The sequence below is a fragment of the Microchirus variegatus genome, assembly GCF_963457635.1.
Source record: "Microchirus variegatus genome assembly, chromosome: 12".
In the NCBI taxonomy this organism is placed as follows: Eukaryota; Metazoa; Chordata; class Actinopteri; order Pleuronectiformes; family Soleidae; genus Microchirus; species Microchirus variegatus.
In genome coordinates this window covers 14,018,080-14,041,226 of record NC_139813.1, presented here as the reverse complement: position 1 = coordinate 14,041,226, position 23,147 = coordinate 14,018,080, and the positions used below count along the sequence as shown (strand labels likewise).

Below are 23,147 nucleotides of genomic sequence, written 5' to 3'. Positions count from 1 at the left end.
ATTAGTTTAAGATTAAACAGAATCTATTTCTATGAGTCAGAATCTATTTTATTGCCATGTAGTATGGTGTTTCTGGTGCATACCAAAATCCAATAACAAGAGGCAAATGTATCAACAAATGTAAATGAAACCAGATTAAATGCGGAAATGCAATAACTGCACAATAATGAACACACAATATATAACCAAAACAAATGTACATAAATAAAAGTAGAAATCGACACAATATTAAAGTGTGCAGTCTCTGGAATAATTGAGTATTGATGTGTGTAGCAGTTGCAGCACAGAGCAGATCTGAGCAAAATCTAAGAAAAATTCCAATAATGTCGACATAAGAAAAAAAAAAGGAAATTAAGATGATGTAATATTCATCCAATCCCCGTCCAAAAAAAATCAGCATAAAATCAGAAAATGAACAAGCATCAACATATTGCAGTAACACAATCTAGCCTCTAGAGGGAGCTGCTCCGCCACACCGCCACTTCGACATCCGCGTCAAAGATCCCTCCAACGCGAATGGACAGCCCCGTCGACCAATCAGATATCAGCATCTAATACAGTAATCCGTATGAGCCAATAAGAGGCGCCAAAAAGATGTTTTTTCACTGTATGGGCGGGTCTTAAGGATGATGGACACGTCTGCTTTGAACCTCCTGGCCAGATTGCCTGTGCGTGAGGACAGAAGCTGTGGATTTTGGAGGCTGAGACAGTGAGGCGAACATTATTATTTTTGGAGGGGAAACAGCGCAAGTGGACGCAGTTTTGGAAAAGTTCCTCTTATACGCATCGCTGGGAATTGCAACAGGTAATTAAAATTCCCCCCATTTTAAAATCACGTGATTTATACATCAGCGACTGCCGCTGCTTCAATGCTTTCGATATTAAGCGTCAAATGAAGTGTGTTTTGTTAGCGGCGGGTGGTAAACCTGCACCGAAAAACCATAACAACACGTGAAACGGATAATGTAACGTAGCGCTTTCCTGGTGAAACCCCCGTTACTCCCCCTTACCTTTCCTTCATGGCGCCTATCTTCTCCCATATTATCATCATCACCTCAACTCCTCTCATGTCCCACTGTATCCCACGCGGGTGTGTTTTACGTGGAAAGGGTTAGCTTGTGTTCAAACACGCGTGTTTTTCTATGCGGTGTTTTTATAAATGAATAGACGGCAGTTTTACGCTGCTGTGGTTGTGTTTCCTGTTGTAGGTGAATTGTACTGTCACGTTAGTCACGTTAACGGTGGTTTTGTTCCAGCCATGCTAACGCAGTCGTCACACTGTTCAAACATCCGTCTGCGTTTTTCTTTTCGTTGTCTCTGCGGGACAATTCATTGCCAAAGTAAACCAGCAGTGGTTTTGGTGGGTGTTTGAACGCATCACGGTGCTGAGAACAAGCACAACAATGTTGGATTTAATGTGTTTTATCTGCTGTTGAGGTGCGTTTGTGTTCATTACCTTCACCTCCCGCTGTATGAGATGTAGGACGAGAACACGCTGTGTTTACTGCCTTTACATCAAAGACAGTTTTTCTTTAATGTGGTTCCATGTTGGAAATGTTTTACAAATACAACCAGAACCTTATTTACCTGTAGAGTATGTCCTTCCACATTCTTTCTTTCTATTATTAATATATCATATATGCTAGGGATGGCACATACCACTTTTTAATGGCCGATACAGATATCATGAAATAGAGTATGTACAGATACTGATATCACACTAGAGTATGTACAGATACAGGTATCACGAACGAGAGTATGTACAGATACCGATATCACAAAGTAGAGTATGTACCGATACAGATATCACGAACTAGAGTATGTACTGATACCGATATCACACACACTAGAGTATCTACCCATACAGATATCACACACTGAAGTATGTACTGATAACACAAAGTAGAGTATGTACTGATACCGATATCACTCACTAGAGTATGCACTGATAACACAAAGTAGAGTATGTACTGATACCGATATCACTCACTAGAGTATGTACCGATACCGATATCACTCACTAGAGTATGTACCGATACCGATATCACTCACTAGAGTATGTACAGATACAGGTATCACGAACGAGAGTATGTACCAATACCGATATCAGTCAGATACAGTCATTTTAGACCTTTTAAACAAAGACACTGTTGACAAATGAGTTCAGAGCATTCAGAAAATTACACATTTGTGTCATTTCAACCTACTTCAAAGACATAATATAATTTTCATTAAATCTCAATTTTTAAACTATAAATAAAAGTCATGCCCACCACCCAAAAAAAAAACCTTTCTAGTAATTGTTTCTAAATTCAATTGTCGAGAAAGAATTCATGATGTACACATCTCGAATTGAAATGATTTACTCTGTTGTTGTGGTGATAAAGTGAAACATGGGCTGAGATAACATGACACTCACTCAAATAAAGGGAGAACAGAGTTTGCTCTTAAACAATGAGGTCATCACTCTTATCAACCGCTGACTGTCAGAGATGATTTGGTAAATGTGCTCTGAGTTTGACCACCATGCACAAAAGCCGCTGATCAGACTACACAAAGCAACGTCTTAATATTTCAGTTAGCATCAGATGATAGTTTTCACTTTAAAAGCAGTGCACATGACCATTTGACTTGCTGTTGATCTGACCGTATATGGTACATTGCTGCGGTCATTTTTCTGCTTCATTTTTGATCGTTCTCCCCAGGCTACGTTCCTATTCCTGTTCAAATATCATACTTTCTCATGAACCTTTCAATGCCACTTGTCTGCTGACATGACCGTATGCACATACAGTCCTTGACATGTGTGCGTTTCCCAGATGAACTCGTAGAAGGTCATACTCCTGACAGCAGGCAAGGCATTGTGTGTTTCACAGACAGATAGGCAGACAGGTCAGCAAACTAACCAGCCACTCTGGACCGAGCTGAGAGTGTGCTGACATGTGCACAGTCAGTCGGAATTGAACAAAAACATATTGATTAATGCATTGAATCAATGTTGACACAGTCAGCCAGTTTGTTACTTGCATATTTGTCTCTCTTTGATAAATCAAACCTGGCTCCCTGAAGTACTTTATTAAAGGTGCCTCTTAAAACCTGCTGCTCGACTGTCACTGACACAAGCAGAATAATATTACAGTGCCTCACCATGCAATTATGTCAGCATGTATTATTGACGGCGCTCTTATTTCTTCCTATAATTATGTGTCTGTGTGGCCCAGTGTGCTCAGTCACATTAATCAGTGTAGCTCAGATGTGGTGCCTCTGCAGGCCTTCCTGTCTTTTCTCCATTATGAGAAGGTAACGAGGGCAGACACGGTGTCATGGGCAATGATGTTGTAATGTTATATTAGCATTGATTTCCCTTGCCTTATCATTTTTTTGTTTGCAAGGATTATTGGCATAGGGTGTGTATCAAACCTGGCCAACGTACACCGCACTTCAACTTTTCCTGCATGCGTTTGTTGACATTACATATGTTGTAAGAAATTAGGTCAAGTTTGTAAAATGTGCTGCGCTTCTGAGAGCTGGTGTGCCAATTACGTCACTTCCAGGTACCTGGCCAATCACAAGGCAGTTGTCAAAGCTCTCGTTGGCTGGCCAATCACAACACAGACTGTCTCCTGGGTGTGAGATTTCAGTCTTAAACACCGCAGCTGACGAGAGCTTCAGTGAGGAGAGATTTCTATCGGCTCATTTACGGCAACAAGGTTTTTGACCATAAAAACAAGTTAATGTATATAACTAGACCTCCATAACTCACATATAACGTGCAACAAGACCACTCTTGTGAGCTTTAAGCTGCAGGATGCAACTTAACCAATAGATGTTGCTAAATTGTACACACTGTACCTTTTTAACTTGAACTTTGAACTACATAATATGCATTTGATGATTAGGGATTCATGTTTTAGAAATCTTGTAGTGAAAGTCAGGACTAATCATGTATAGAATGTTACTGTAGTGTGCTTTTCCTGTCGGGACTCCCCTGTGTGTGTGTGTGTGTGTGTGTGTGTGTGTAGCTGATCATGTTCATTCTCAGACTCCTGGGGGTGTGTGGAACAGTGGCAGCTCTGTCAAACCCACTAATGAGAGGACTTAATTGGTTGTTCTGGTGGGAGAATCTGCTCATTAAATGTAGCTGGAGCTAACTCTCGGCTTTGCTAGAATGTGAGCATGATTTTACCCCCTTAATATTGCTGTCATCATATCCATTAATAAGGGATCTACCAATGTATGCTTTAGAATCTTGTCTTTGTCCGAGTCTTTGATCTCTGTGTTAGAGCACTGTTAATTAAAACTAGAGAAACGTTAAAATAACAGTTTCTGGAGTGTTGTGTAGTTAAGAAGGGGTGTAAACTAAAATTAATGGAGAGGAAGTGAGTAAAAGTGAAGGAGAGGCTAAGTGAGGGCGACACAAATATTGCTTAATCATTCGGAAAGACTATGGGAACATCCCTGTGTGTGTGTGTGTGTGTGTGTGTGTGTGTGTGTGTGTGTGTGTGTGTGTGTGTGTGTGTGTGTGTGTGTGTGTGTGTGTGTGTGTGTGTGTGTGTGTGTGTGTGTGTGTGTGTGTGTGTGTGTGTGTGTGTGTGTGTGTGTGTGTGTGTGTGTGTGTGTGTGTGTGTGTGTGTGTGTGTGTGTGTGTGTGTGTGTGTGTGTGTGTGTGTGTGTGTGTGTGTGTGTGTGTGTGTGTGTGTGTGTGTGTGTGTGTGTGTGTGTGTGTGTGTGTGTGTGTGTGTGTGTGTGTGTGTGTGTGTGTGTGTGTGTGTGTGTGTGTGTGTGTGTGTGTGTGTGTGTGTGTGTGTGTGTGTGTGTGTGTGTGTGTGTGTGTGTGTGTGTGTGTGTGTGTGTGTGTGTGTGTGTGTGTGTGTGTGTGTGTGTGTGTGTGTGTGTGTGTGTGTGTGTGTGTGTGTGTGTGTGTGTGTGTGTTCTCATCCCGACCTTGTGCGTTCAACAGGACCCAAACATGTCACATCAGCTCAGACACACACAGATAGCCCTACTGTTCCACAGCAGGTTAAATGACTCGTGGTGATCGTGTTTTTCAAAAAAAGTAGAAAGTACAAAACAGAAATCAATCCTCGGTCTGAAGCTCAAAGTCACAAGTCAAATTTATTGAGTTTTCTTTGTCTCGTTTCAGTCTGTGGATGTGTTTGCGCCTATAACCTTAAAGCACAATACATGGCTTTCACGTCTTCTATTGTAACATTGGGGACAGTCAAAACAATTATCAAAGTGGACATATTCTGGTGTATCGTAATCCGCTGCGACTGCCGCGTGTATGAACTTGCAGCTTTCAGGGCTGCTTAAGGCCAACGGGCACCACATCATTCAGATTCACACACACAGAAGATCAGAGGCATGGATGAATGGAAACTGAAATGCATCGCTGAGCTCATTTCTCAGAGGGCAGAGTGGGGGAAGGAGATGTTGAGGATTTGTGTGATGGTTGGTGCCTAAATAGTTAACGTTAAGATTACAGTCCGTATGTTTACATTAGTGATGAGCTGATACGATGATGGTCAAAATCGCTGAAGCAGGTGGACACACTTCATGTTGTCACTGGATAAGCACAGTAGTCCAATTAAACGGCGTACTATACGTGGAAATGTACTGAGTGTTCTCTTTGTTTGTGTTGAGCCAGTAAGTGTAACAGAGGCACATATAATGGAGTTTGACTGTGCATTTTAATGGTTGCACCAAGAATGGAGACTTATTGTTCAATGAGAGGATTTATTAGAGGAGAATGGCAACATTTTACTTCAAAGAGGGCACTAACTGCTTTCACCCCAGGTCCCCAGCAAGTGTCCGGCTCTGAATGAAGCGATGGAATAAAACCAGAGGGAGAGAGAGAGACTGGGCCTGTGGCTTTGGCAGGAGGCCAAACATAGTTAAAAACAGATTAATCAGCACAGGGTCACATTCTCACAGAGAGGCTGCAGAGAAGAGGGCACAGCCCGCATCTTTTAAAGGGTGCATCTTGGTTTGCATCAACAAAGGAGCTGATGATATGGTGGTTTAAAGCTGTTTAACCAAGAACTGTTGGAAAAAGCTCGAAAAGGGCAACAAGGAAACTATTTTATCTTGCAAAAGTCCTTTTAATCATCACATTCAGTTAAATATCCTCAACAAAATAATGAAATTATACTTATTTTTTTTTAGATTAGTGTTCATTTAAATAAAATTTCATACATGTTATTATTTATGTTTAAGGCAAAATTAAGACTTAAGTTATTCATTCAAAACAAATAAAAACTTACTTACTGTGCAAAAAAATAACGTAAGCATAAGTATAAATAAAAGCTTAGGCTAGCTGCTTTTTTCCTCCCAGAAGTTACATAAATAAACTCTACATAAATAAAACAAACTGGTGTTTTGTGTGGTTTTTCAAAATAGACACAAATATATTTATTATTATTATTTTTTTTTTTTTTTTTGGAAAGTTTTGAAGTTTATGAATCGAAGTTTATTTGAAGTTTATGAATCGATTCAGAATTGTGGATGATTAGAATTGCGATTCTTATGTGAATCTATTTTTTTCCCCCACCCCTAATTGATGGGTTCACCCACCCATTTACTAACATAATAATTCATTAAAAATATTAACCTCCGCCAAGGATGTTTTCGCTGGAGGATTATGATGAAATCAGGAAATGTCCGCAATGGGACCAGGAACAAGAGATTCAATTTTGGGGTGTGATCCGTAGACGCTATCACTGGTTACAACACTCGCTTTCTGACCATTACTTTATCACTGGTTGCAACACTCTCAGCAACACTGCCTGACCCAGGCGCGCCAGCATGGTGTATTTTGTAGGCACTGAGCTGCCTTGGCGGAGGTCTGCGCTCTCTGACTGCTTTTCTAGTTCATTATGTTTTCACCATTTGTTAATTAATTTCAGTCTGTCCAAAAAGTCCAAAAGGATCACGAATAAGAGAAGAGAGGAATTGGAGTAGAGGGGGAGGAAAAGGAAGTGAGAGGAGTGTCTGGGGCAACAAGGTTGACAACTTTGCTAGCTTTCTCTCATTAGGTGCTTTTCAGAGGCTTTGAAGTTTGTAAAACATTTTCGACAATGTGTAAAGGACCCAGTGAACTCACTCTCTCTCTGTTTTTTGTGTGTTAGCGGGAGATTCAGACAGACGGAGCAGCATCATTTGTTCGTATTTCCCCCTGATCGGGAAATGATAATAAGATGGAGCTCAAAAATGATTTATTCCTGGGTAATTACTATAATCAAGTAAATAAAAACACTGTATTTACTCATGTGTACTCTTCTGTTTATATTTAATTGGCTTATGTGAGTTCGCATCCCTGTCATTTTTAGTTTACATAATAAACTGATGTCCATGTCACAGTTGTTTCCTGTTTTTCTGATATTGTAATGAGATGGGCGTGTGCCTGCACGTTCAGATTGAGAACCTCTGTGTATCTGTTTTAATGTTAATAGGGAAGTTAAGTGGACTCTGGGGACAGGACACCAGTCAAAGAGCGTGGCCAGATGCACCTCTGAATCACAATGTTGTGTACTATAGATATTGTGTAGCATGACAAGGCTAGCTGGGAATGGACTTGGGAACTACTAAGATTTCACACACTGGCAAATCAGTATTTTTATTAGTCAAACTCACTATATGAAAACGGTTTTGTTTGAACATTTTGAGGCCACCTTCATTTTTAATTGGGACAAATAAAGTACTAAAAGGCCATTCATTCACAATTTGGACAGCCAATGTGACCCTTTTTAACTGTAAATGTGGTATACACTCACAACAAGGCTTCGTATTATTGATTTCCCTCAGTCTGAAGCTTTGTTCTTCCCACATTGTGGACAAAAAAACATGAGAGCCTTTCACAAAGACTTGAATAAAGAAACCTTTTATAAGAAAAACCTATTAAGTTACAGAGGTTAGTCAAACAAAGGCCGGTGAGTAGAAGAGGCCAGACTTCATTTCTCTGTTTACTTGGTTGTCCTGACAACGTAAAAACCTAAACGTGATCATCACTTTTCCTGATGATCACTCGGAAACAACGCCGTTCAGAGGGTGCGATGGAACAGATGTTTCTGTAGTGACACGTTTGTAATGAGAGAGAGAATTACTTCGACACATGTGACTAAAAGATGGAGGGATTGGAAAATAACATGTGGGGTCGTAGAAGATGCCTTGTGCTACACTTCCTGTTTTCTGGTCAGAGGTTAGATAGGTCTGTGGTCTGGGATGGACTGATACCGGGTCCCTAAATAGCTCCTCAAGAAGAGCTGGTCAGTGCAACATTCTTCAGATAATGATGTTGGAGTCTTTTTTAAAGAGAGCGTGTTCTCACAGTAACTGAGAAAACCGAGTAATGCTGTGAAAATGAGGACACCTCATGATCTGCGTAAGTGGAATGCCTAATTTTAGATTTAAAGGTGAAGGTTAGTCGTCAGGTGGATGTGACATGGTGATGTGCTGCTTCAGAATAAGTGCTAGGGGGGAGGAGGTGAGGAGGTAGAGCTTCGATGAGATGAGTTGATGCGTCGCTTATCCTCCATGAATGTGTGATCGCCATATTTGGGCAGAATGTTCTAATGAAAAAATAATGATCCACTCATTGACGTTTTGCTTCGTTTCATATGTTCACCTGATCTGCATCAAGACAGCTGCAATGAACACAAAACACCTGTTGCTACCGCCTTCTATGGGATATATGTTGCCATAGCAACACCACACCCACTGCTATTAGAGAGAGAGCTGTGCAGTTTCACTGTCTTTATTCTCCTTTCACTCACTCACACACTGCAGGTCATGCACGCTTTCTACCTCCACTCTCCATTTTGTCTTTTTCACTCCTTCACTCACACACACACACCTCTCCTCATGTTCACTCGTGTGACCGACCAGCACTCGCCTGCGAGTTCACACGAACTGGCCACTTGCGCCTGACTGCTTTAATCGCTGAATAGAGGAGTTTAGCAGTTCACAATAGTAATTTTGAGCTGACCCATTATTCTCGCTTGTTAGGGAGGGGGGTGTCTGACTACCTTACTCTATATTCTTCTTTGACAGTGGTATATCCAACGTCAATTTTAATTATATTGGATAATATCTATGAATATCAGCGTAGTGTAGTTGACAACATTCTTGGAGTGTTTTACAGTGCTGAGAAGAGCATCTCTTGCTGTTTAAGAGTAAGAGTTTGCAGCTGACACCAGCAGTTACATGCTGACAGTAATGACACAGTAACAGCGGTAATGATAAAGTGTCAGTCACCTAAGCATCACTTACAAGATGACCTTTCATTTGCAAAGCTCAAGTCTAAGGCAACGAGGGGACGCTGGGAGGTAGCGCAGTGAGATTTTGCTGTCACGCACAGATTGGAGCAGAATCGGAGACAAAGGCTCACTGTTCATTTCAAAACACTGCTTTAAAGGTCCCATTTTATATTGAACATGTCTGTGACATGCTTTGGTCAAAATATCATAAGGATGAAGCACCACAGCAGTTCAATCACCCTGCCCAAACAGCCCTGTTCAGAACGCTCTGTTTAGTCATATCTCTATAAAAAATTGTAAAACAAAACTTAAGAGACAGGAAATTATATCAGCAACAGAGGCTACTAGAAGCTAACAGCAGTTAGCATTTGGAAAAGTGATAATTTGCAGGCTCTAGCAGGCATATTGACGTCATATACAGTATAACATGTATCCACTGGACAGATAAATCCTCTGAGGCTGGAAGTTTGTGTAGAACTCTGTGCTACACTGTGGAGCCAAGAATAGAACTTGGATGATTTTGCATAGTATGGGACCTTTAAACTAAAAAAGATCTCTGTGTTGCTCCTCATCAGAAATCGTTGCCCTTAGCGGAAAAATGTCTGACCATTCACGTACACTGGTCAGATTTGTACCAGAGTAAACAGGAAGTATTTCCCAAAGGGCCCTGCTTGTGTTTCATGGAGTGGTGCTTTCTGAAAATAAAATAATATGAGTGTGGATTTATCCAGAGTTGGATGAAGAGGTAAATGGATCTACATGCAGGCAGACACACGCACACAAACAGGGATTATCCTTTGTGTAATCCTCAGTGTCAGAGTGCAGTGTAGAGCAACAGACATTTGGGAATGTTCACACCACTAGTGTTTTTGTATTCGTGTGTAATTGGAAAGACACATCCATAGCTGGTGTGTTCATCAGGGATTCTCTAAGTACATGAGTATGTATTTAAACATTTAGAGTATTTTTGTGCTTCCATGTGCTTTGAAGTGTGTGTGTGTGTGTGTGTGTGTGTGTGTGCAGCTCTCATGGTGTGACAGATGGACAAATAGTACAAGAGGACAGCACAGATTAGGATTCTACCCCCCGTGTGTGTGAGTGCACAGTTATCTTAAAACCAAACTAGGGCTCACTGTTAGCTGTTGGAATATTCTGTAAAGCCATTGGCTTGTTGCATGGACATTTTGGATGTTCCAGTGTAGGGTTGAACGATTTTGAATAAGTATCTCATTGCAATTATTTTGCCAGGAATTGTGATTGTGATGTAATTTGTGATATCAGAGGGAATGTTAATGTTTACACCATTCAAAAACATATTTAAAAATGATTACTGTGTGATATCTGTGAGGAAATGATATGTTCTCTTTAGTTTGTAGAATACGATGTGTATAGATCAAGACAGTAGTTGATCTAAAATGACAATATGACACACATTTTGGCTTTTAAAAAAAGAAAGAAAATTACAGTAGGCTGTATTACGACTTCTTTATTGTTCAGCCCTATTCCAGTGCGATATGCAGGGTTGGCTTTTTAATTCTTTATTCTCAGCTGTATGAAGGTGACTGATTTTCGGGGGTTTGTTTATTAGAACTCGTTGCGCTCTGTAAACCATCGGTCAAAACGACCTCTGTCGTTTCCTAATGCAAAGCATTATGGGTGTCATTAGAAAACTGTGATTAAATATCCCCAGTGGCAATTAGCCATGTACCTTTAGCATAACCTGATTGACATTCATATACTGTAATTACACCTCTGAAGTACTGCTGTTGTTGTACAGTTAGCTGGAAACAGGAACGTCTTGTATTAATCACTGATGTCCTTTATGTACAGTGGGGTCCAAAAGTTTGAACAAGACCATCTATAGTGGTGCACTGGTCCATGACACAAGCTCCAATTAAAATATTTCAGCTAACATATCAGGGCCCCACTCTCCATAGTATTACATCGAACATATGTGATATGAATCTCATCTTAAAGTGAGAAAGACTATCGACAAACTGTCAAAACTGACACACGATCACAGTGTCAGAGACTGTCATCTCTTAGTCACTTCTTGCAATGAAGTGCCACTCCTAGTGCAAAGCTTGGATTGCACATTTGTGTAAATATACACTGTAGGCGGATACACAGCACGTTACCCATACTCCAGATACAGCTTATTATGTGTGAAAGCCACAACTTTTACTCCTTTAAACACCTAGACTGGTCAACTTTGTTTCTGGAATATGGTCCGCATCATATTTTATAGTATGTTAACTGTGAACAGGTAATCCATTGGTCCATTTAGTACTTCGGAAGTGGCCAAAGGTGTTTCTTTTCTCTTGAATGGAGGATAGTGCACAGAACTATAACTGGAGTAGTCATAATGCAGAATGAATTTGAATTTGAATTTGAATTTGAATAAATTCTATGTGCAGGCAGCGAACGCAGTGACTGAGTTATGGAGTTGCAGATCTGTTGTAAACCAAACCAGACCTCTCTTGCTGGGTGTGGTGCATGATGGAGAGAGTGTAAAGTAGCTGCTGCAGTTCCTGTTGGTCCACCACATAATATCTGATGTGGTTTGAAATGGATTTAGGCAGAGTCATAATTTCTATTGTCACATCCATGTCCACTAATCTCTATTTTTTTCTGCGGCAATCTCTCGTCTCCATTGGGATTTATTGTAGTCCATGAGAGTCCTTTCCATGGAGACAAATCCCTCCCTTCGGTACCCCCTGTAGACTGACATGGGCGGGGTTGTATGTTGTTTTTATTGTATTAAATGTTGTCATATCTGCTTGATCAAGAAGTAAATAAACAAAAACACTGATGTCAGAAACTTGGACCTATTTGGATTTCTTCTTTGACTTTTGTTCTCAATCCCGTGTCTGTCTCTCTCGTAAAATTTTATCTCTTGGCCACAGACCACGTCATGCAAATGTTGCTATGACAACAACCCCTAAAGCCCAGTCAGACAGCAATAAAGTTGTAAGTTGAGTAGCTGTCGTGTGGGTGTGCGTTTGCTCGACTCGTGCAGCTGCAGTGTGCATGGGGTAAAAACACCAACACTCTAAATGTGGAAATAAGATGGCTTAATCTCAGATTAATGTCACTGTTTCTTTCTTTGATGTGAAATCAACAGTACCAATGGATTGTGAAGAAGTAAACAAGACTTGTGTTTTAGTCCAAACTTGAAGAGATGCTTTATTAAAAAATGTTAAAGTATAAGACAGGAAAAAAAGTCTGTTTCTGATCTGATATTCAGAAAGAATGAAAGTAACAGATTGTTGACTAACTGAAACTAAGATGTCGCAAGAACATTTAACCCTGCACTCCCCATCTCCATCCTTATAATATGTGTTCATTTGTAATATGGCACAGTAGGTGGGGTTTCCATCTCTCTCTCTTTCATCAACCTCCCACCTCCCTTTCTCTCTCATCTTGCTCTTTTCTAATTCTTCCTCACCAGCTCCACCTCCCATCCATACTCCTCTCTCTGCTCTCTCTGGTTTTCTGCCCTCGTTTCTGTCAGCGATCGTCCCTCGGGGGGAGATGGAGCACTGAGGGAGGCAGGAGAGATGACGGGGAAAAGAAAATGGCAATGACAGTTTGTAGGACAGACATTTTCTTGGAGGTGAGAATGTAAAGGTGACTGAGAGACATACGCAGAGAGAGAGAGAGATAGAAGAGCAAAAAAGAAAGTGAGAAATCAGGAGGTGACAAGTGGATACAGGAAAGGAGTTACAGGAGGGAAAGAAACACGGACAACAATAGGTAAGGCTGTTGGTCTTGTCCATCAGTTTGTTTATTAATTTATCCATTTATTTTATGCATAAGGTCAAGTCTAATCTGTAGACTGTTGGAGAGCAGATGGTTAAATTGTCGTAGAGTGTAAAGATGACTCATTTGAAGCTTTAAAGGACCAGTCAAGATCATTTTAACTTGTACATGTCCATACACAATTATGTGATTATGTTAGCCAGGAGGACTATGGCGCTTGTCCCAGTCTGAATTATGGACTGGTGAGAAATTGACTTATTGACTGAAGTATGTCTGTCTCCCCTACGCCAGGTGACCTTTCAGTTTGTTGTTCGGTTCGGCTAGTTTTTAGAATGTGAAGTGCCATTTCTTGTCTTTCTATGGGGTCATACCAATGTTCCCCGGGTCCTATGTTCCCCGATTGCCTTTTTTTTTTTTAAAAGGGTCCTATGTTCCCCGTTTTTCCCAAAAAAGGTCGACCGGCAACAGTGGGGAACATATGAACTTTTTCATGCAAAAATGGGTCCTATGTTCCCAAGGTCCTTTTGAAGGGGATCGTGGGACATAGGTACTGTCCCCTTTCTACCATCCATTAGCTTACATTTAAATAAATATTTCATTCTATGAGCTCACAGAGCATAAAATGGTCAGGCTTATCAGTCCAAAAAGTACACAGGTCTGAATTTCACCACAGTTTTGTCGTTGTCGTCTTCTTTTGTGAACTTGCTTCCTCTATTATTTCCTGGTGTTGGCCCAGGGTGGAAACTGTGGTGCAGCAGGGGTCCGACTACATGCAAGTAGTCATTTGACTCCCGATCACATTATCTGGGTGTGTTTTTGATTTGATTGTGTCCTCGTTACAGTCAGACTAACATAATGATTCCCTTTTCTCTAATGTCATTTCAAAGCACTGACTGAAAAGAGAATAGATCAGCAAAACTCAAGCAAAAGATTAAAATACTGCCTCAAGTGCCATGTAAATAATATGTGTGCTTACAGATAATTATAAGATTAGTATCTTATATTTGGAGGGTTTTGAATAACGCAAAAACACTTGAATAGTGCACTTGCCTTTAGATAAATTGTACATGAACAGATGTTGTCTTGATGGAGCCACAAATTGCAACATCTGATGACAGTTTTTGTCTGCTGATAGCATCTTTAACCCACACTTGAATTAAAATGAAACGGCTGTCACAAGTTACAGGAATACTTGACTGTTTTTCCTGGTTTTCCTGCCATAAAACATTCACTGTGTATATGGCGCATCGCTGTGTGTACGTATATGAGGGGAAGGCTGTTATGATGCCATGGTCATTGTTTATTATATAGACTGTGGGAAGAAGAGGGAAAAAGGAGGGGTTTCAGGGGGTGATTGGAGGGGAATGAAAGGGTGTCCGGAAGCAAAGGACAGAGAGAAAGGGGGTGAGTGCAGAGATTTCGTGGAAAAGGTGGAAGAGGCACCCATGGGTGGGAAAGTAGGTGAGGAAAAACTGGAAGAGATGGAGAGAGAGAGAGTTAAAAAGTTTCAAGAGGTAGAACAAGGTTCCTGGTGTTTAACAGTTGAGGGCTGGTTTGAAGCAGGCCCTAAGTGGCTGTGACAAACATCTTGCAAAAACCAACAATCTGATGCCAACTCTCTCTGTCTCTCTCTCACACACACACACACACAAATATTTCAGTTGAATAGCATCCTTTGTGGAGAATTGAACACATGCATCACACTAACCTTTCTACTTTGATGGTTGGAGTTGCTTCTCTCTGGTGCCGTCCCCCTGATGTCAAATGGAAGTGATGATAATGATGATGATGGCACTCACAGCTGTTTTTGTAGATTTGGATCTGTCTTTAAAAGCGTTTGTTTGCAAGAGTCTGTTTTTTAAAACAACAACTCGCAGCAGTCCGTTCTTCCAAAGATGAAGAAAATCCTCATGACACACAGCCAGTTTTGTAGAACTAAAACCAGAAAGGATGTTTGTCGTCTCAAGCCTTCTTTAGCCCTTTGTTGCTTCCCAGCTCATTGCTTTTGTGTGGTGGGGGTTTTCAGGTTTCCACATTTAGCAGCTAAAATAATACATTATGTTCGGTTTCCTTTTGTTTACTTTTCATATCCTGAAACATCTCTCCGAACGCCTGAAGGATATTTGCTTGTTCATCAGCAGCATATCTCATAGCAGACTTTTGTTCTTGCAGAACAGGAACACGCATGTCGCTCACACACAATGCATTTTATTATATTTCTAACAGCTCTGCTGCGGTAACCAGGCACTTCTTCCACTCGATACAAACCCTGACAGTCAGTTGGTCGGTATATCGTTTCCTCATACACATAACTAAAATATTTTTGATTGATTCAGTCTTAATTACAGTGCTATATCTTTGGATTTCCGTCGTCATACACAGATAAGTCAGCAGTGTTTATTTCCCTACGCATTTGCACTCAACACTATACACACCTCTCTATGGGCATCTCTCCTCCTCCCCTCCCTACCTCATCGGCCCATCAGGCCTAAGGAGACCTGTTCTATTTTTACACCGGCCCCCGCCCTACACACATCCACTGTGTGTGTGCACTGTGGATGTGTGTGTGTGTGTGTGTGTGTGTGTCCTCGTATTGAAGGTGGCATCGCAGAAAAGAGTAAGTCAGAGTAAAATGGGCTGGAAGTAAAACCTCATGTAATGAATAATAGAATGGGGCGGGGAGGAGATGAACAGAGAGCTATAGTGTGTGTGATGGAGAAAATGGGATTAGAGAGATTCAGGACAGTGACTTAATAGAGTATGAATCATGCCTAACCTTCAGCCGGAAGCTGGGTACAATCAAACACACACACGTACACACACATACATACACCCACCAGAGTGAAACAGGCTGTGTATGTAGGTACACTGCAAATCCTGACCTCAACATGCCCTCAAGACCAATGTCATGGTCATCTAGTGTTATCACCAGATTAGTGTCACACTGAATAAAGGTGTCTGTTGCTTTGATTGGGTGTGCATGGACAGAGCTGCCAAAGATATTTAGGTTGAAGAGAATGTGTGTGTATGTGTGTGTATATGTGTTGACCACAGCTGCGGGGGTTCGTAACATTGACTCAGTTATTTTTTTGCGATTTATGTGCGCTAAAGTGTGCGACTGCTTGTAACCAGCTGTTGACCCAGATTGTGTGTGTGTGTGTGTGATGCAATGACATCCAAAATGCTTGCTTTTGTCTTCTTGCGTAAAAAGAGATGGCCCAACCCAAAAGCTAATGTTTCAAACTGCTATGAGCTCATGCGCTAACTACTGTGAGACAAAGGGCCAGGATATCAGCTATCTTATATCAACCTAATATTGGACTGTGGTTTTCTATTGCATTTGCGACAAGGTGCCGACCATAATAGCCAATCCCAACTGACAATATCGCGGAAGGCGGTGTTATGACCTGGACAGGGCTGAACGCTAATGTCACTCAAAGCTTAATGTGACCATGTGCAGCTCATTTATAAAACATACGCCAAGGTAAAATCTACGCTACATGCCATAAAACAATAATGTAGTTGGCAATATTCAGCGGGGCAGTCTTTTTTTCAGCCAAAGCGAATTAAACTAAAATTCTTATCCAAGATACACTACTCTTCACAAGTTTGGGGTCACTCAGAAATGTCCTTATTTTTGAAGGAAAGGCACCTTTTTTCAATGAATATAACATTAAATGAATCAGAAACACACTCTATACATTGTTAATGTGGTAAACGACTATTCCAGCTGCAAACGTTTTTAATGGAATATGTACATAGGTGTATAGAGGCCCATTTCCAGCAACCATCTCTTCAGTGGTCTAATGGTACATTGCTAATCGTGTTAGAAGGCTTTAGGATGGTTAGAAAACCCTTGTGCAATGATGTTAGCACAGCTGAAAAGGGCAAAATTATTATTTTGGATAAAAATCATTATTTCTAATCTTGTCAATGTCTTGACTATATTTTCTATTCATTATGCAACTCTTATGACAAATAAAGTGTGAGTTTTAATGGAAAACACAAACAAATTGTAGAGGTGACCCCAAACTTTAGAACGTTAGTGTGTATTCGCATATTTTTCAGTATTAATATGTATCCCAGAATAAAGAAATTAAAACAATAATACATTAAATCATAGATTTCACCATCATACAAATCTTAACACCTCCCCATCTCGTTCCTTTCTCTCCCTCGCAGGTTGATCTGTCACCATGACAACAGAAGTGGGCTCTGAGACAGAGGTGAAGGAGAAAGCAGAGGAGTCGGCCGATCAGCCGGACCAAACGGACCAATCTGAGAAGGCAACAGAAGAAACCCAGGAAGTAGCAAACGCGGAGGGAGAGGAGAAGGGGAAAGAGAAGGAGAAAGAGGGGAAAGGAATATCCAAATTCCTGCCAACATGGCTTAAAAAGCAGAAATCTCTAAGTCAGGTACAGTAAATTCTCCCTGTTATCATCACATAATTAAAAAAAACAAAACATTGGGAATGTCTGTCAAATTCTGTGATCATTTGGATAAGTTAGCTCTTATGTAATTGCAAATTTTCAGTTTGAATTACTCAAGACGTGATGCTCAAACATGTCTTAAACCTGGTGTAATAGTAGTGTTTGACCAGTAAAATTAATTAGAGTTCCATTTAAGAGAACCAGGGTCATGCTTTTGTTCAAGTGGAGCTAGATCACACTAAATACTTGACACTTAAACCTGGAGAAGCTGGGGTTTTTTTTCCTAAAATATTTGTAAATCCCATATTTTCTGGGTGTCATTGCTAAAACAACAAATCTAATGGTGACCTGTTGGACTGTTGCGCAGTACTGCATGTCTGCTTTGTCATGTCTCTGTTTTCACAATCTTGTCTTCCGTTGACTTCTGAAGACTTCTCCGACCAAGGAGGCGGCGCCCGCAGAGGAAGCCGTTAGTGCAGAGAAGCAGGAAGAGGAGGGGCCTGCACCAGAAGTGAACGGTCTTGCAGATGAAGTGCCAGAGAAGGAGGCTGTAAAGTCGGAGCAATTGAAGGAAAAAGAAGAAAAATCTCATTCCAAAGCCAGCACGGACACTGAGGTACTGATTGCATACTCTTATAACTGCTCAAGGGAAAGTGAAATAGACAGAATGACTCCCTCAGGCTTATTGTGTCCACACACAAACTGACTGTACTGGGAATTAAACATATTTGAAATTTAGAGTTTGACAGATATGGATTTTTTGGACATGTGTTTCTTCTGTCTTTGGTTTATCTTTAGAAATCAGTGCAGCTGATTGCTCATATATGATGCAGATGTTTTTGGGGAAATACCTTGGGTCAATTTCCTTTTTTTCCCCTCTGTCTGATTAAATATAAGAATTTAATAACAAATCATACACAGAAATGCTTAACTTACAAATGTGTGGTCTTTCCTCTCCATTAAGAATTTGGTGCAACTATAAAAATATGAAGCAAGTCATCAAAAACTAAACTTTCTCAAACAGTTTTGACCTCATAATATTGATAACTGCTAAAATGAAAAGAGCACATAAACATGCATATATCATTTTTATAATCAACGCCGATTAAAACACACTTTTTTTAAATTGCTTTTAGTTTGTAATTGCACTGTTTTTTTAATCAGAATAACCGAATGTATCTTTTTAACTTCACTGAATGTATTAAAACCATGAAACCATGACCCAAAAAACTGATTTAATTCATTACCGTGGATGACATTGCATATCCTACATTAAAGATTGCATAAACATTAGGTAATAAGTATTTTGCCTGAGCAAATTTTGTCCTCTGTCTGACACATATTTTCTCAATTCTCAAACTCTTTGAAGACACTTTGGTGATTCACAGCTGTGCAAACAGAATCTTCTGAAAGTGCTGCACAGCCTGGGGAGGGTGGGAGATTGAAACATTTCTCCCTCACACACACACACACACACACACACACTATTCTAACCACTAATCACATTAAGCCACACAGGCCCACCCAGTGACATCAACGTTACTATTACCAGGTCAAATAAAAATGCCTGTTGCAAGAGCAGATTCACAAGAGATGGGAAATCACACAGGGAGACTGGTAGAGGAAGAAGCGATCTCTCTTGTTTACTGTAGACAAACGGTAATGAACAAACGATTACTTTTTTTTTAGAAGAATCGGACCGTTTTATGTGAAAGCGCACAGTGGACGACGCTGCGAGCTGTGGTTTAACGTTGCTTTTCATCTCGTCCCCTGAACGCCCATCAGCCTGCAAAGAAAGAGAAGGAGGACGAGAGTGTTGAGAAAAGTCCCGAAGACACCAAAGAGACAACAGAGGGTCAAGGAGTAGAGGACGAGAAGAAGGAGCAGGAAGGAGAAGTGCAAGGTGAAGGGGAGGTAGGAGGAGGAGGAGAAGAAGGCCAGACCTCCATTTTCCAGTCTCCCCTTCGTCTGGTGAGGAAGACCAAGATGAAACTGGTGGTATGCCATGTGACGCTACTGGATGGGACAGACTTCTCCTGTGAGGTGGAGGTAAGACACTGGAGCATACATTATAATTTAGTGTTTTTGTCTGCCAATGCTGCTGTGAATTGTAAAAGCAGCCTTACCGCATTTCCTAAACATCTGTTAATGTAAGAAAAACAAGTGCTCAGAGTTTTGTTCTGTGCTGATCACATGAGATCAAACCGGTGAATCATTGTTACCATGTGAAAGATTTTTGGACGACAGACGTGTGCGTGTCATCCAGTGACTTCATTTTGTGGTCCACCCAAAACACTGCACCGTGATTGCCTTACGCGATGGATGTTTGGCCGCGATGCTATGATGATTGGTACGAATTAGAGAAGATGAAAAAAAAGGCGATTGGACAAAAATGCAGTCAGGCATTCTTGCAGTGTTACTGCATCCTGCAAGGACTGAAACACACTAATGCACTGAACGTTTAAATAAAACATGCGCGCCGCTAAGAAATCCTTTGAAAGTCTGCGGTTTTAGCCGCGCTGAATGAATCAGATCATTAACTTATGTACTTATGCTATTTAAGTAGGCCACGCGCGAGTGGCAGCGCGTCTGTGATGTAATGGCTAATATGATTATGTTGTGGATATTTAACTTTCTGACTCAAAGTACAGCCCCACTCATGGTGTTTGGGGCGTGGTTTAGGGGGATACATGCTTAGTCAGGTGACCCAACACATACACACACACACAAGCCTGGCAGTTAATGGGGGGGGGGGTGGGGTCTAACCAGATTACTGTTCTGCATCTGCTACTCCAACAAACACATGCCCTACACACAGACACACAAAAGCACACATGTTGATATTCATAAAATCATCTCTCCCTCACACTTGGTGTGTTGCAATGCTTATTATCATATTACTGTTGCTTATTGTGTTTCATCGACAATGTGTTTTTTTTCTCATTATTAGCATAACTTGTGGTTAAAATTGTTGTTTCCCAAAGTAGACGGCTCATATTTAACCATTCCCACACTCACTCACTCACATTCAGTTGGAAACTGCCCAGAATAACCACCACCACAGATCCACTGGTGTCTGGTTCAAACACTACTACAGCTATAGAATACATAGGGAGCTTTCTCCAAGTCTGGGAAATTTTGAACCCGGCATCTTTACCCATGGTAAACCCACTTCCTAATCTACAGTATGCCAACGCCCCGGCAGCGTGCGCCCGAGTGTCTATGGCTGTTTGAACAGTCACCGCTTTGTCTTTCAACAGATCGCGCTGATACTGCAACTAACTGCTATTGTCCCAAAGTACACACACACACACACACACAGGGACACACACTCGCATATCCATCTATCCCTCCCTCCACACACTGGCATAGTTAGGTCGTGAGAGGGAGAGATTCACAATGCATTCCAGAGATTGAATTTTCTTTTTTTGCCCAGCCTGACTCCAACACACACATACACACATACACACTGTGCTGACTACCTTACCATGTTATTCCATCTGTTCTATATATTACTTGATGGCATCAAATTCATTCCAGTGTAATAACTTAATTCATATTTTATTAGTTGCAGTAGCTCCAATGCAAACCTTGGCCAGACTCTCCGTATGAGTACATTTCCAAAGGAGAGTCTCTCGGCGTCACATGGTCTTAATGCCGTTTCCAAGAATTTCATTGGCATTGGTTTCAGTGGGATTTCAGTGTCACACACTTTAAACACTGTTTCGTAGAATGTCATTAGGTTTCAGTCAAATAGTATTTGTAAATACGAGACACAGTTGCTGTGGGTTCGACACACACAGAGCAGACATGTTTACACAGAAAAATAAGATGCAAACACGTCTTTCTAGCTCTTTTATGGTCACATTATTTTATAGATTTTAGGATTTCATACCTAATTCATTTATTTTTCTGACATGCAGTTTCAACAGTTTGGTATATATTGATGAAATTGAAGTTATTCGATTAGTAAATTAATCGTCAACTATTTTGATAATCGATTCATCGGTTTGAAGCTTTTTTCATTATTAAAACAAGATTTCCGATTGTTTAAGCTTCTTAAATGTGAATATTTTCTTCGTTTCTTTGCTCCATATAACAAATAATTCACTTTATCACACTTTATGGACCAAGCGATTAATCGAGAAAATAATCGGCAGATTACCAGACTATAAGCTGTTTTTCACATGCTTTGAACCCTGCGGCCTTTATAACGATGCGGCTGATCTATATATTTTTATGGGCCAAAACTGGTCGTTTGCGAAGAGCAACTTTTGCTCGGGTTTCGAAAAAACTGGACTGCACATGCACAAATTCGCCGCGAGACGAAAGTGATGGTGAGAGCGACAACGAAAGAGAGACCGTGAAATTGTCTGACGAAGTCATTCTGAGGCTGTTCAAGTCCGACACTGAAGAAGACGACTTCAGTGGTTTTAGTGTGCAGGAGGAATATTAAAATAGCGATCAATGACTTTTCTAGTAGGCTGTTTTTTTTAACCAGGAAAAATGCTTTTTTTCAAATTCCTGAAAAAAATCTTTGTGTATCATCTTTCTGTGACACCTGCGACTTATAGAAAAGTGCGGCTTATATATGTAAACATTAGTTTTTTTTCTAAATTTAGTCGATGCGGCTTAACGTCCTGCAGACATCAGACGGTTGTCGCTAGGTAGTGCCTTGCTCTGAAGCACATTGTCGCAGCCAATGAAACCCCTAAAGGTCACATTCTATGGGTGTTTAGAATGCAGAGTACGTGCAAGATGTTTCCAGCTGTCCCCAGACGAGAAGAAAAATGGCCTCTTTCATCCTTTTTTCTTCCACTTTCACCACGCCGTCTGTGGAACGCCACTCACTGCCTGTGTACACCAGACTGAGGCTGTGCTAACGGAAAAGGAATGGGCATTACTAAATTATTTGCTTTTTTTTTTCTTGGCTTTTTTCCCACCCTCTCTCTCTCTGTCTGACCTTCTCTCTGTCCAAAGGGCGCCATTCTGTGTTTATGTGCGTGTACGCCACTGCATGCATGCATGTGTGCTAAATGTCATTGTCATAGTTGAGTGTGGAGGATTTTATGGCCATGGGTCCCATCGGGAGTTATGAAGGAATTTGTTGGCCAAAAACAGATGGAGAGACTGAAGAAAAAAAAGATCAAGAGAATAAAGAAGTGGATTTATAGGGAAACGGGAGGAACAGAGATGCATTGATTGGGAGCAATGGACAGAAACATCCATCTCACTAGATGATGCATAAAGGACTTTTTAAATGTTCTCCCCTTTTGCTGGTACATTTCTCACACTTTGATTGAACTTTAGATCAAGAAACAGTATATAGTAGCTTTTTAATAGTATTTAAATCTAGTCTGTTGTGACTTCTGTAGCCCCCCTGAGGAATAACCAATGCATGGTGTCTGTCTAAGGGATCTTGCACCACCACTACTCAATACTACTCAAGTCAAACTGCTTAAAATGCATGTTTTTTATCATTATAATCCACTTTTGAATGTTTTTGTGTGCCCTTCCTGGCGCTAACAATGCTGAGATACTGAGAAACACAGAGAGTTGCATGGCACTGATGGGCCTAACCAGCACTGTGTGAATTGTTTTGGCAATGGGTTCAATGTAAAATGGTGATTATACTTCTACAACTGTGTAATGAGCTATCCAACTGTGTAACCATGGAGACTACTCGAGCCTTCATAGTTTT

At 40.8% G+C, this 23,147-nt stretch overlaps 1 protein-coding gene across 3 annotated transcripts in view; it reads left to right on the top strand.

Moving 5' to 3' along the window:
* Positions 1-691: 691 nt before the first annotated feature.
* epb41l2 (erythrocyte membrane protein band 4.1 like 2) overlaps positions 692-23,147 on the top strand; it is a 52,073-nt gene continuing 29,617 nt past the window's right edge. For all 3 annotated transcript variants that reach the window (XM_083898730.1, XM_083898731.1, XM_083898729.1), the window contains exons 1-4: positions 692-805; positions 17,199-17,431; positions 17,877-18,062; positions 19,232-19,495. In XM_083898730.1, the coding sequence (XP_083754856.1) occupies positions 17,213-17,431; positions 17,877-18,062; positions 19,232-19,495 (669 nt within the window). In that variant the 5' untranslated portion in view covers positions 692-805; positions 17,199-17,212. The remainder of the gene's footprint in view (positions 806-17,198; positions 17,432-17,876; positions 18,063-19,231; positions 19,496-23,147) is intronic.